This window comes from Populus alba, chromosome 1 (assembly GCF_005239225.2).
Source record: "Populus alba chromosome 1, ASM523922v2, whole genome shotgun sequence".
Lineage (NCBI taxonomy): Eukaryota > Viridiplantae > Streptophyta > Magnoliopsida > Malpighiales > Salicaceae > Populus > Populus alba.
Window position 1 is genome coordinate 33,867,481 of NC_133284.1, and position 15,378 is coordinate 33,882,858.

At 37.1% G+C, this 15,378-nt stretch overlaps 1 protein-coding gene and 1 pseudogene across 1 annotated transcript; both read left to right on the forward strand.

Moving 5' to 3' along the window:
* Window positions 1-5,524: 5,524 nt before the first annotated feature.
* Window positions 5,525-9,263, forward strand: LOC118055443 (receptor protein kinase-like protein At4g34220). The gene is made up of 2 exons (XM_035067354.2): window positions 5,525-7,602; window positions 8,445-9,263. Exons 1-2 carry the CDS (start codon window positions 5,952-5,954, stop codon window positions 9,107-9,109), a joined length of 2,316 nt encoding a protein of 771 aa, XP_034923245.1. The 5' UTR covers window positions 5,525-5,951; the 3' UTR covers window positions 9,110-9,263.
* A 2,880-nt stretch (window positions 9,264-12,143) lies between these two features.
* On the forward strand, window positions 12,144-13,349 carry LOC118055403 (probable carbohydrate esterase At4g34215; annotated as a pseudogene).
* The last annotated feature ends 2,029 nt before the right edge of the window (window positions 13,350-15,378 follow it).

The following is a 15,378-nucleotide window of genomic DNA, read 5'->3' on the forward strand; positions in this document are numbered from 1 at the left end:
TGATCACCGGTAATTATACAAGTTTTTAAATGACTAGTATACATGACATGATCCATTTACTAGAATATAAATTCGAACAGTTAATATGTGTTTTGATTACTTTAATTTAATATAAAAATAATTAATATACCACGTACGTTATGTAATTTGTTAATAGATATATTATTGTATTAAAAAATTATATAATTTTATAATTTAAATTTATTGCTGGATTCACTTCTATTTTATTAGTTTTAAACACAAAATAGCATAAGTGTTTATATTAACAAAGATAAATATGATATTATCAAATTGAATACGTTAAATTTTAAAAAATAAAATAGTAAATTAATTTGTCTTCATGTCGCATAAATTTTTCATGGTAAATTATATACAATAAAAACATATTTTTCATATTTTTTTTTTATCTTTAACTAAACATAGATATCACATTTTTAATAATTATATTTTCAGTAATGACATCTCAACAAAACATGTAGTAATCCTTGTATAAAGTATTCGCAAGTTTGACCATGAGAGGGAATTCGAGATATTTGGTAAAGATGCAAGGTCCAATATGGCAAACACAATTGTCTCTTCAAACACAAGAAACCAGAACACCAACAGTAAGAAAAAGAAAGCAGCGCAGAGCCACAGGCAGGGGTGCTTCTCAACAAGTTCCTTGAGCATTTTGATCAATGTACGTAGACTGGCAACGTGTTTATCCACAAGGAAGAGAGAAAATGGTTACATATGTGAAAGAGAGATACAATAATACTCCTATCGTATGATCATCACAGAGAATGGTTACAGAAGCTAAAAGAACTTAATTTAGCTAGATAAATTTTCTTATATAGATGGAATGCCTCTTGTGGGTATATGCACAGAAGAACAATTCAAACCTTAGCATGGAAGAATGTCTCCGTGATGTGTAAAGAGTAGAATACATGTCTTGTCATTTGGATTCCTTGCTGACAGCAATGAGGTAAAATATGTAAGAATCCATTTTCCCGCAGAAGGTCGTCTTGAAGCTTCTGCTAAACATAGTCCAGCCAAATTAGAGTTCCAAAGCAGAAGGGATCGGAGAACTGATTTTTGGCTAATTTTTCAGCTTTTTCTTGGAAAAATCTTGCCTTCCATTTCCATGCAATCAGGAAAGGAGTGTTGGAAGGTTAATCTGCTGCAATATGTTTAACAGTTATTGTTCATGTATTTGTTTCCTTTTATGATTCATTAAATGTAAATCAAATCCCTTAGAATTCTGCATTATTGTAGCATTGAATAGCTTTATTATTTTAACAGTTACTCATGCAATCATCTGTATATATTTCTCTCCAAAGGTTCAATAAAATATAACTTTGCAGATTCAATCTCTTCTTATTCGATTTACAAGGAGCAGATGTGAGAGGGTATTTTGCCTGGTAGCATGTCAGGAAATTACTTCTGGTTTGAGCAAAGAAAGGAATATGCCATCAAGAAAAACTTCTTGTTAACTGTTAAGAGTCTATTTGAGAGCAATGATGATGAAATAGTATTTGAATTTTAAAAATAATTATTATTAATTTATTAAAAAATATTTTCTATTTAAAAAAGTAGATAGATGAGGTAACTTTCCAGAGAGCTAGCTAAAATTTAATTAAAAAAAAAAAAACAGAGAACGGAAATGATTGCCCTTACTCTACCTCTCCACTCGTTTTGATCTTGACCCGGATCTAAAACTGTTGCTGTTCATTTCACGTGCATACGTAGGTAAATGAGACAAATGTAGTAGCTGCCACAGAACCCAAGCCGTGTATCGCAACAGTTACATTATGATGATACTTGAAAGATAGGATATCTGGACAGGTTTTCTGCGTCCAATTATTCACATACATGGACAAAATGGGGGGGCTGACATTCTAGCTGCTCTTCTTTGCAATAGTGAGAAGCAGTTCCTATCTAGAAAACTTTCTAACTAGCTCACGGAATTTGTCTAATTCAGGATAGACAGGAAACTGTGAACTGACCGGGTTCATGTGAGTGTCTAATATAAAGCACGAGAAATGAGCTCAGTTTGACCATGCATGACCTGGTCATCATTTGCTAATATTCTGTCTAAAACCCAAAATGAATAGCCTGTAACGCTGAGAGAATTAGAGAAAACAGAGTGTTGGTCGCGATATATCAGAAGGTGAATTAGGATATGGTTCTACTCAGCCAGCTACAATCCTAGATCTAAGGGGAGTAGTGCTCAAACATGCTGCTATAACACTTTGAATGGGTCTTTCAGAACAGCATTTAAATCCTCTATCACGAGGCAAACAGTGGTATATTGTGAGTTAGGATACAGCCAAACCTTGTATTTAGCTACTGTCCCTAGTTGCAGAACATCTGCCCATGGTGAAGTCTAGGCTCCATAGATTCTTGGGAGTCTCACTAAGCTCGAATGTGGATCCCACGATTAACATGATTTTGGAGTGACTGATTTCAAATAGTTGTATATTAGTTGAGATGATGTAAGAGATCCGCACGTACCCTACTGTCTGTCTGTGTGAACATATGGAAGATATATATCATCAACCATTTCTAGATAAACAAGGACGACGGTAGCAGACTGGTTTGGAAAAAAGGGCGGTGCTGGTAAATGGTGACATAGAAAGTAAAATCTTCTGAGTCAGGAACAGTTGGGGCATATGAATGCACATGGTTGAAGTCATCTGAAGAGTTAAATTGTTCAAGATGCACACCATTTTCACGCTTGTTACTTTTTAACCAGGTGATGCAATCCAAGAGTATTTAGACTTCCTTCCATCAAAGTACATTAGATTCTACTATGTTCTAGAGCAAGGAGAAAAAAGAGTAAAATTCACCGTTAAATCGAATGAAAAAGGTTTCCGTTACGTTTTACTAAAGTTTATGAATGTAAGTAGAAGGAATTAGTGTACTCAGTTCTCAATCATTTGCAATTAATGGAAAGCACCTGCTAAGACATTATGTAGGAGCTGAAGAGACATGAATTCTTGCCAAAACTAGCTAGCTTCTTCACTTCTTTACTCATTCATTGAACTTTTATGGGCATTAAATTTGAAAGCTCGTTGATTATATTAAGAAAACAACTCTTTGGATATCCTAATTATCTAAGCCCGTACTGGTGGTAGCTCTAGTTTTCACCAAGGGGCATGGCCTGCGTGTGAATCCTGTCAAAACTAGACAAAATTAATTCACATTTCAATGCTTAGTTTAGATCTGCTTAAATTAAAATGGGTTTCAATGAACCAATCAAGGGTAGGTGGAGCTAATCTATGGCAGCATAATTCTCAACATTTGTAACAGTGGCAGCACATGCTAGATAACAGGCCAAGCATCCCCAGGCTACAGGTAAAATGGAACCGGACCATATTATCGTAGAATGCGTGATGATTCTCATATAAAACACAGAGAAACCGAATTGGATGCATGTGCAGGGAAAGCAAAAAAAAACTTAGGATCATCAGAAAAATGTTTTATCAGTATTCGATGAAAAAGGAAGCCAGTCCATTAATGATATGGTATAAATTAAATTCTTGATTAAGAATTATTGAATCAAACCTAGAGCGACAACTTTTTTTTAATGTAACTTAAAAATGACTGGTTCTTATTACAAAATCAAGGCAGCCAGTACCAGTGTACCACCATGGCGTCACATCCCCTGACTTGCCAAGGAAAGATATTGGACACTTTCACACCACAAGATCTACACGTGCAGTTCAGACAAATCAGAAACGCTGCACCATTTTTGGAGAGGGGAGAGATGGGTTCATTTGGGACCATTTTTTGCTCCTGCATGATGCACCGTCCCACTATGGCGCAAGTCTTGTCGTGCTCCCTCGTTAATTTAGGGTCAATCCAAGCTTATGAAACAATACCGGCGAGCATTTTCACGGGTAAGGATCGTAAACAATACCGGCTATAAAGAGAACTAAACTTTTGGTGTGGTATGAAGTGATGAGATTCTTGAATCGCGAAGGAGCTATGAATCTTCAAGTTGGTTTGACATGGTTTTAGACATTAAACCTTGCAGTATCATCCTGACAGGGCTGGCCGAACTAGTTGAATGATGGTAATGGCACCTCAAACTTTAAAGATATTTTTACATTTTTAGTTCTTTCTTAAATTATACCCTTTAATTAAAATACAGTTTATTTTGCAGGAAATACACGTTTTGCTTTCTCAAAAATCATGTTTGTTTTTTTAAATTGGCTCCTGATCCTAAATTTAAGCTTACGCCCCTGGTACCGTGGCCTTTTTTTAGTTGAATCTTAACCAGCTTGTGATTTATGAATTTACGAGTCTTGATATTTGCGAGCATTTGCTCTTCATTTTATAAGAGTTTTCCAAACTTACTCGCATGAACAGAACCATATTTATAATTCTTGAGGCTTGATTTGATTTGGGGGAGTTGGATGGCAAATCTTCCTCACAAAATCATGCTCGTCGTAATTTAGCTGACTTAAATTATCATACAAATATGATGTTCTATGAAGTCATCTAAGATTTGATAAAATTGACTCGGCTTCCTCGTATATCTCCTTGCCTGGAAGCTTGTCAAATTTGGGGACTGTTTGATGTGAAGAGCATCAAGAAATTAAGTTCTCGTAGTTAATACCTGATGATCAATTATCAAGTGACATGAACCCGTGACTCTGATCTAAAGGTGCCTAGGGGTTCGGATTTTATGCTGTTCAAAGAATTTTGAAAACCTTTCCTTGATTTCAAGCATGCGTAGAACAAAACATCATGGCCCCACAAATAAAGCACTAGTAGCCATAATGGAGTTGTTTATCAACTTTACAATTGGATTACCATAACCTAGTATGTCTGATAAATATCGTCAACTGATAGGGTGAGGCGAGCTGCAGTAAAAGATGGAGAAAGGGAGGAGTGGATATGGCCATGGATGTCTCTTTTCAAGTGTGTACAAGGCTAGTTGTTCTTGCTTTCGGCTATGGTAGTAGTTTTACCTGGCAGGCCACTAGCATACGAACGTCCAGATTTGATCAAAAAAAGATTTATCCTTGGTCAGGGCCCCTTTACTGTGTGTCAAGAACACGTCAAGTCTTTTTCCTCCCCTCCACAAATTAATGACTTGATTTAATAGGGATTCACTTAACTATTTAATTTAGGGCTGTAAAAGAATTTTAAGTTAAATGTACTTGAATTAAAGTCTACCAAGAGAACTAATTTGGTTTCAGAAATAAAAAGAAAAACTATAAACTCTTAGATTCTTTTAAGAAAAAACTATTCAACTATGCTCTGAATTGAGCCCAGGACATGCAAAAGCAAAGTTAATTATCTCTTCTTCTTCCGTCTGACATGGGATCATCAAATTAAGTCGATATTGAATAGGATGGCGGACTTATAGGGTCCTCTGCAATCTGATGAGCTCCAACTCACATACGTGTCTTGTAGCAGCAGATACAAGATTCTTTCCTCCCTGCTTTCCATTAACTAATCAGATTCCAAAAAAAAAAACAAAAAAAAACAAATTATTAATTAAAGTTAATATTAATTCAATGGCTCCATTTGGTGCTTTCTATTGTTTCTCTTCACTATACCAACTACATGAAGTACACAGTAAATAATAAAGAACCACTCTTTTTGCTAGCCTCCCTCTCTGCAGCCATATCTAAACAAACCAGCTTTTATCCTCTCCAGGGAATCCATTCTTACATCCAAAAACATAACATTAGCAAAAGATACAGCTAAATTTCTGTTATGTCCCATGTCTAGTTAAGTTCCTTTCATTACACCCACAGCACTTTAACTACATTAACTGCTTCTGTCCGTCCCTCCTCTGCTCCATCCTTAATTCTCATCGATTTGGTCACCAGAACAACTACAACTGCAGTGGGTCACCATCTCCTTCTCTCTCTCTCTCTCTCTCTCTCTTTCTCAAACTATGAATATGTGAAGCGCAGTTCAACTCCAGGCATGGTTCAGTAGCTCAAGAAACCATGAGTTCCAGTAGCATCAATTATCTCCATTTCTTTGCCTTTTTCCTTCTAGGGATTGCACTTCCAACCTTTGCTCTCAACACAGATGGGGTACTTTTGCTTTCTTTCAAGTACTCCATCCTTAGAGACCCATTATCAGTCTTGGAAACCTGGAACTATGAAGATAAAGCACCGTGCTTTTGGAAAGGAGTGACATGCACAGAATTAGGCCTGCCGGGAACACCAGATATGTTCAGGGTCACAAGTTTAGTCCTCCCCAGTAGTCAGCTTCTGGGTTCTATCCCACCAGACTTGGGCTACATTGAACACCTAAGACATCTTGATCTTTCCAACAATTTCTTGAATGGGTCATTGCCAAGTTCCTTTTTTAATGCAACTGAGCTACAAGTGATTTCTCTTTCAAGCAATGAGATCTCTGGTGAGTTGCCTGAGTCTATCGGTGCATTGAAGAGTTTACAGCTGTTGAATCTTTCTGATAATGCCTTAGCTGGGAAGGTACCTGAATATTTGACAGCTTTGCAAAATCTTACAGTTCTTTCTTTAAGGACTAATTACTTTTCAGGTTCTGTTCCTAGCGGCTTCAATTCTGTTGAGGTGTTAGATCTGTCTTCTAATCTACTCAATGGTTCTTTGCCTCTTAATTTTGGTGGGGATAATTTGCATTACTTGAATCTCTCTTACAACAAGCTTACAGGACCAATTTCACAAGCTTTTGCAAAGAGAATTCCAGAGAAAGCAAGTATTGATCTCTCATTCAACAATCTAACTGGAGCAATCCCAGAGTCTCTATCTTTGCTCAGCCAAAAAACAGATTCTTTTAGAGGAAACCTGGATCTTTGTGGAAAACCTTTGTCAAACCTTTGCTCAATACCTTCAACCATCTCTACCCCGCCAAATATTTCAACTACTTCACCAGCTATTGCAGTCATACCCAAACCATTGGACTCGGGTTCCCCACAACTAAACTCAACAGGAACCGGTCCAAGTTCCACTCGAAATCAAGCCAAAAGTGGGCTAAAACCAACCACAATTGTAGCCATTGCAGTCTCGGACTTGGCCGGTATAGCCATTCTTGCTTTGGTCATTCTTTATGTGTACCAAATCAGAAAAAAGAAGACACTCGTCAACCAAACCAACCCACCGAATAAAGAGCGAAAACTCCCACTTCCTTCAACAACCGTTGCAGTAAAAGAAGAGATCGAAACAAGGAAGCCAATAACTTGGCCGTGCCTAACGTTAAAAGGAGACGAAACATCGGGAACAACCACTTCTGATGACGATCAAGACAACGAAGATAACAACAACGCAAACTGCAGCGAAAGCAATCAAGAAAAAGATAGTAAGCTGGTGGTACTAGATGGGGAGACAGAACTTGAGTTGGAAACACTGCTAAAATCATCAGCTTATGTACTGGGAACAAGTGGAAGAAGCATAGTGTACAAAGCAGTTCTCGGTGATGGTACTGCTTTTGCAGTGAGGAGGATTGGAGAGAGCGGAGTTGAGAGAAGAGACTTTGAGAATCAAGTGAGGCTTATTGCCAAGTTAAAGCATCCAAATTTGGTTAAGATTTGTGGCTTTTACTGGGGAGGTGATGAGAAGCTTGTTGTCTACGATTATGTCTGCAACGGCAGCCTCGCAGCCGCTGGTTACAGTAAGTCCTCTGTTCTCTCTCTGTTTCTAGCGCATGTTAGCATAGTTCTCTACATTTTGCTAAGTGACGCTAAATTAACGCGCACTTTCTTCCGCTTCACCTAGCTTTTGGGGTGCAAATAGTTGTAAAAATCTTGGGCTTTCGCTAAACTAGGCTGTTTGGGGTTAACAGTTAGATCTTTCCACGTGGGATCCACTATTAGTTGATCTGACGGTCCAAAACTAAGGAGTCAAAACTCTTTGACAAAGCCTGGTTTTATGGAAACATTCGTTTAACTTCGATTTGAATAATAATCACGTAGTTTTAGCTCGTCTTTCAAGAGTCAAAGCTTATTTTTTTCAATTATCAGATTTTACATGGAACATTTGCACCTACCTATAGAAATGTTATTTTTAAATAAAAAATATTTATGAAAACTTTCACAGTAAAAAAAGAAAACGCATGATGCGCTAATTCACGTGTCACTTTCGTAGAAAAACAGCAATAAAAAACCGACGTTTTTACTTTATATTTAATTGAACACCGCCATTTCTTAATTCCAAAAAAGGCAAAAGGAAAAGAAACCTGCTACTTGGTACAAGGAAAGGTTTTTATTGTCTAGCAATCTAGGACACACCTGCTTACTGGAACCCGTTGTTAACTCTCGTGAGTTCTGGACTGATTGTTTTTTGTCTGCATCTTTTTTAGTGTTAGGTTTAATTCATTATTACACTATTCCTCATAGATCTTGTATCAATCCTCTAGTTTAATTATTGATTAACATGTCATTAGTTTAATGGCCTGTACCTAATATTCCGGTTCTTCCCCCCCCTCAAATATGTTATTATTTCTATAAAATTCAGGGAAACCAGGTTCATCACCGAGTCATCTACCACTTGAGGTGCGGTTCAAGATAGCAAAAGGAGTGGCTAGAGGACTAGCTTTCATTCACGGGAAGAAACATGTGCATGGCAGCATTAAACCAAACAACATCCTCTTGAACCTTGACATGGAGCCAATAATCTCGGATTTCGGACTAGACCGGCTTGTATTAGGCAACAATAGCAACAAAGCGAGCAGCTCGAGCCGCCATTTCAGTAGCCAAAGGTTCGCCTCCACGACACAAGACCTCTCTGTAAATGCCAGCAGCCACTATGCACCTTCCAACTCCTCCGCGGCTAGCTCCTTGCCATATCAAGCGCCCGAGTCGTTAAATACTCCAAAGCCAAGCCCCAAATGGGATGTCTATTCATTTGGCATTGTTTTGCTTGAGCTTCTCACTGGAAGAGTGTTTTCAGATGGAGACTTGAGCCAGTGGACTGCCGGTTCAATCATGGAGGACAAGAACCGGGTTCTGAGATTGGCTGATGTGGCAATCCGGACCAACGTGGAGGTTAAGGAGGATGCCATTCTGGCATGTTTGAAGTTGGGGTTTAGCTGTGCTTCTTTTGTACCCCAAAAGAGACCGTCCATGAAAGAAGCGCTTCAAGTCCTAGAGAAGATCCCTTGCTCTAATGTTTCAAACTAATCACATATTTGGGTCCCATAAAAGTGTCCTTTGTTGTATTAAAGAGTAATTGTTTCTTTTTATCTCTTGTTGACTTGAACATTGCATAAGAACAAAAGGAATGTCGATATCTTAATTGAATGAGCAGGTGATGAATGTACTCTTAATTAATTAATCGAATGTTGTTTCCTAAATATAATTCTTTTTGGTAGCAATATTTGTCTGCTTTGTTTATAATTTGATAGTTTTTTTCGGGGTAGAAAAGATTCTAATGGTATCAATCCATGTTCTCATTAACAGGATGTTCGAGATTCTGTTTTAATAATATTTTTAGTTTTAAATTATTTTTCATGTTATTTTAGTCGTTTTTTTATGCGGTGATATTAAAAATATTACTTTAATATATATTAAAAAAAACTACCATAATGGATTTGTTTAGGCGAGTTCCTAAATTAATTGATCGGATATGTATTCTGGGTGGCCAAACATAATGGATTGGTTGGCTTCTTGTTGGGGAAGGAACTACTCCGAAGGTTGTTATAAATACGGGAATTATAGCAGCTGGCCCATCTCAAAGGCGAAAGGCATAAGATATTCGGAAGTCATTGTCAATGTCGTGATCCAAAAATGGACCCTCGCCGTCTCTGGGTGATCGAGACCCGACACCGATGGACAAGGAGACGGCTCCACGTACCAACCGAACGTGGATCTCCTAATTCTTTTGTTAGAAATCTGTGCTCAGCATAATATCTCATAAGCTCACAGAGCAAAAAACTTAATGCGTTTTTGCGCTTTCATTAGTTACTTCCTAAGGGGTCGGTTGGGCTCAACAGTCAAAGACAGAAACCAGCCCCAGATTTATCTTACAAAACTCAGGAGTTGTAGTTGGACCCTAATTAGTTCTTCAGTTCTTTTAGCCCATTAACATCTGGAAATGGCCCAAGCAACCAAACAGATTTTCATCTTAGGATGACAGAGCAACATGTCCTGTCGCGGCGGCGCTGGCGGCGTCAAAGACTCCCACCACACCCATAAGATCTGGGACGGAGCGGTACCACTAGAGTGCCAACCTCACCCAAACTCTCCCCCGTTAACCACCCAAACAGGAACAGGAACCACCATTTGAACCCCATGTTAGTTTATCAAATGTTAGTTTATTTATCTTTGGTCGATGATCATGAGAAATAAAATTCTTTGTCAAAACTTAAAAAAAATATATTTATTGTAAAGATGAGCAAAAAATATTTTTTTCAAGTAATTTCAATATTCTTTTTGATCAACTTTTTAAAGATAAAACCATTGATCAATAAATCCATTAGATATTTATTTACCCTACCTCAATCATAATTAAAAAAAATGATTTCAAGAAATATTTTTACCATCATTTTTACATTGATGGTTGACTTCTAAAAATAAAACCAACTTTTAAAATCCATAAAAAATTATTAGAGACGATAGTTGGGCTCCAGATCATTAAAAATGATAAATGAATCAAAGTATGTTGCCTGGACCCAACATGTCTAGGTTCAGGGTGAGCTCCTAAATCTTAGCATATTGGGCTTGGGTGTACAAGCCCGACCTTATGATGATGCTGGGGTGCATGCTCACTAGTAGTACGAGCTCAAGTTCTTTTTTGGTGTTGGGGCTCGAGCTACAACGTCTACATCCAATAATATTCTTATTTGACTTATTTTGAAATAAATTTTAATTTTAATTTTAACGAGTTTTTTTTAATTATTTTTATTTTGATTCTTCATCTAAGAAAACAATATTGCATTCAGGCTACTAGGGCAAAACAATAAAATATTTTAAAGATATATGATCGATGCTTGCCTCAATTACTCCAAGTTTTTTTTTATTCAACAAATACTGGAAATTGGTTTTTTTTTTTTAATTGTTAATTTATATGCATGTTTTATGAGTAAAAAAAAAAAACAATATTAGAAACTATTTAAAGTGTCCAATAAGATTCCGTATACTTGTCAAGCTTTGATATTAAGCAATTGTAAGACTGATGATTAATAAAATGGCCGACACGAAAAAGCTTGACAAGAGAAAGTGTTGGTGCTCGTTTTAACATGCAATGCGTTTGAAGTTGTCGGATTCTTTACGATCCCCTGCGATGGAAAAAATTACTCGCGTAAATTCATGAAGGTAGCCATCAAAAGGGAGTTGAGACAGAAGACGATTAGTACTCCTCCCCATAAACAGCTAGATATGCATTTAATTGCAAAAGAAATTACACAAAATTTGAATGTGGGCTGGGGCTAGTTGTAACCGGGCAACTCGTAGAATTGCCATTGGGTATTTTCTTTCTTTCATTTGTGTGAGACTGATTTCGGATGCAAGTCGATGCTGTTCGTGTGTGTGGATGTGCTTGTGTATATATTGATGCTTGAGAGATTCATTGGTCAAAAATAAACTGCAAAGGGCAAGGGCCCAGTTTACAACATCACAAATAAACAAGATCACACCTTAAATCATGTTATATTTTATTAAAATATTGTAATGAGAAATCGAAGTTACTTAGCTCTTTCACCTATATCTTTGTTTTTATTGTTTAAATCTGTATTGGAGTGGCGTAGGGATTCAACACTTACGAAACATTACAAACCAAACAATGAACATCCATTAACAATGTTCAAAATGAAGAACAGATGATGAATGGTTTTTGTGTAAAATGATTTAAAAAATCTCTGCAACTTTCACGCGGAGTAATTATTTTTTAGAGTTAATGCTATCGCTAAAGAGTTAAGGCTGAATTTCTTATTAATGAGCTGCACTGGCATAGCAAGTCAAGGCGGACAATCCACCGTTAACGATTTTCTTAAAAAAAAATAACCAATTTGACTTTGATGATTTTTATTTTTTCTTGGGACCCCCAACTTATCGATCCATGAGTTTTGTCCAACAAGAAATGATTCAACAAAAGGCCCCAATGGAAATATGAAATATTACAGATCTCCAGGAAGGGAGAATACCAGAAATCTGTTTCAAAAGCATCCCTCCAATTTTCCAACCTAAACCAGCTCTCAACTAATTAAAGATACCTGAGATGGAAGAAAGAAATACCCAAAACAAGCAAGCAGATCTTCTTCATATTATCAGGGCAAAAGCAACATGGCCGGTCGCGGCCGCGGGCGTTTGCAAAGACCAACACCACCACAACCACCAGTACTGGGACAAGTTAGTCCCACCAGAATGTCAACCCCATCAAGACATCTTCCGTTTTTCAGCCAAGCTCCATTGGGAACAGGGCCACATGAACCACTCCATGCTTGACATCGACTCGAAAAAAGTTTTTTGTGGGGGTTGGACCCGGCATGTCGTTTGCTAAACATGGTGAGGAAAAGATGAGGGTGGTGGTGGGATTGGTGCCGTGTGCGGTGGGTGGGACGGCCATCACACGGTGGGGGCGTGGAGAGGTATTGTATGAGAATATGGTGAAAAGGGCCAAAGAGAGTGTCGAAGATGGTGGGGAAATCAAGGGGTTGCTATGGTACCAAGGAGAGAGTGACACGTCAGACATTCATGATGCCGAGGTTTACCAGGGGAACATGGAGAAGCTTATTGAGAATGTTAGAGAGGATCTTGGTCTGCCTTCCCTTCCAATTGTTATGGTCAGTATCGTTCTATCAGATCATAACATCACATTGTTCTTTTGTTTCAATTCAATTACCAACTTTGTTCATGTGGGACAAACTGTTGGCTTGATCTTATGGGTGCAGTGAATTTTCGTATAGTTAAAATGAAGTGATCAACACATAGATTGTTGTAGCTTATCACTAATTAGAAGAGTTGATAGATTGTTTGTGTGATTACTTGGTGATATGTATTGTGTTAGTGCAGGTAGCAATTATATCAGGAGATGGCAAGTACGTGGATAAGGTGAGAGACCAGCACAGCTTAAGGATTAATCTACCGAATGTGGTATGTGTGGATGCCATGGGATTGGATCTTAAAGAGGATCATCTTCACTTGACAACTGAAGCTCAGGTTAAGTTGGGCCACATGTTGGCAGAAGTTTACCTCAAGAATTTTGCACCATCATGGAAACGTTTCTTTTCTTGCTTGCTTTGCTAAAAATAAGGCGAATGGGTTCCCAGTGCTTGATCTTTTGCTGTATTCTACTGTTGATTTAATTTTTGTTGCTACCCCTTTTCTTTTTGCTGATTCCCGGATTCCGATGGAGCAATTTTTATAATTTGTTACTTAGAGCTACATTTAAGCTGATATGAAATCTGAAAACAAGTTTATTCGTGATCGTTCTAAAGATAAATCGAGTGCGCAAGGATATGGTACTAGACAGAGCAATCTTTGGCTAACTTTAAGCTACCCTTCGAGGTCGAGTGTTGTAAATCCATGTTCTCCAACTAATCAGGACCAGAAGGGACTGCTTCAAGTAGACTCTTCCCCAGTTTCGTTAACATCCACGCTACGGGTTCATGTCTTGTGTTTAAACGTGCCTTTCAGGGGTGTATATATAATTATATATCCACCACCACCTTGCCGGGAACAAGGACCTTGGATAGTAGTTGCAGAGTGTAATCATGGCACGTAGGATCGGGCATATTGGGGTTCGGTGGATCTGGGTAGCTAGAATTGTTATTGGGACTTCTATTTTCAAGTAACTTTTGCAGTCCAAAAACCAGTAATCTGTTTTTTGCGTCCAGCAAAAAATCAAGTGTTCATTGCAGATCATACCAAAATATGAAACAAAGAAGGAGAAGCGCATTGCTCTGCCCCCCTCAGGTTCCATTTTGGGCTATGCACTTGTGAGCTGTGACCACCCGGGTTCCATCGGAGGTTGTATTTTTATGGTGGCTCTGTTTAAAGCTTTAAGCTATAGCAAACAAGACTACGTCAGACATGGGCCATTGCCTTAGCTTAGCCGACATAAGACTGTGTCCCCGTTTCTAGAAACAGCGATGAATTACTACCCCAGAGCAGTGTTATTAAACCCGGCCCGGCCCGTGGGTCGACCCGGGACCTGGTGGCTGGACCGGTTCGGGTTTAATAAAAGACCGGTTGTGGCAACAGCCCGGTTAAACCCGGGCGACCCAGCTGGTCGACCAGAGACCTGGGTGACCTGGGCTAACCCGAACGAGACTCGGTTTTTTTTTTTTTTTTAAATGTGGGATAAAAAAAATTTTGGTTTAAATATTTTAACTTAAAATGATAACATAGTATCTTTTAAATATAGGGTTTTGAAGTCCTTTTTATATATATAATTTATGTTCACATTAAAAAAATTATATTTTTTCAATGTGGGATTTGAAACCTATTAGTATATACTAGAAACATGGCCCGCGCTACGCTGCGGGTCAATTTTTTTTATATAAAAAATATTTTAAAAAAATTAAAATTTAAGAGTGTTTGGTTTTTCTATAAAGTTATACTTAAAAAGCATTGAGTCTAATCTGTTACTCTTAATTCAAAAGTTATATTAATAATAATATTAAACTTGCATATTTCAAATTTTAAGTGAGTTTGGTGGCAACATCAAACACAGAGCCTTTGATATGAGTCTGGTTGCAAGGTTTTGTTATAGAAGTGTTGATAATTAAAAAGAAAAAAAAAAATTAATATTACATAATGAAATTAAAAAAATTAATTTGAAAAGAAATAAACAAATAAAACAAAAGTATTATTCTGATGAATAGTGCTTTGCAAGGAGGGGCACGGTAAAATCCCCTCATGAGATCACAATAATTTAATGACCAGTAAACAAAATAAATCATAAAGTTTAATTCTTAATCAAATCGATATTAAAAAAATAAATTGAAAAAAAAAAAACTACTTAAGAAAAAGAAAAAAAATTAATTAACTGGTTTAACTTCATCAAACCTGGGATTCGTGTTATAAAATTGGAAGAAAAAAGATTGATGTCTTTTAGTTATTGTTAATTACAATATTTAAAGAAAAAATTGGAAGAAAAACTAATAATAAAAAAAAATATGAATTAACTGGGTTAGCCCACCAAATCAAGTTAACTCGTCAAACCTAAGATTCGTTGTCATGAGAGTTATGATAGCTAAATATAAAAAAAATTAACATTAATAAACTAAAATGAACAAAAACAAAGGAAAAAAAACCTACAGGAAGAAATAAAACTAATGAAGAAAAAGAAAAAAAATCTGAATTAACTGGGTTAACCCGTCAAACCAGGTTAATCCATCAAACCTGGGATTTGTATCATGAAAGTTTGATAACTAAATACAAAAAAACTTTAATATTAACAAACTAAATTTAAAAAAAATAATTAAAAAAACAAAAAATACGAAAACAAA

Bases quoted from the DNA above. Each gene is read 5' to 3' on its own strand.
- LOC118055443 (XM_035067354.2), top strand. From the start codon at position 5,952: ATGAGTTCCAGTAGCATCAATTATCTCCATTTCTTTGCCTTTTTCCTT. The intron at 7,603-8,444 runs GTAAGTCCTCTG...TATAAAATTCAG, and splicing joins CCTCGCAGCCGCTGGTTACA to GGAAACCAGGTTCATCACCG.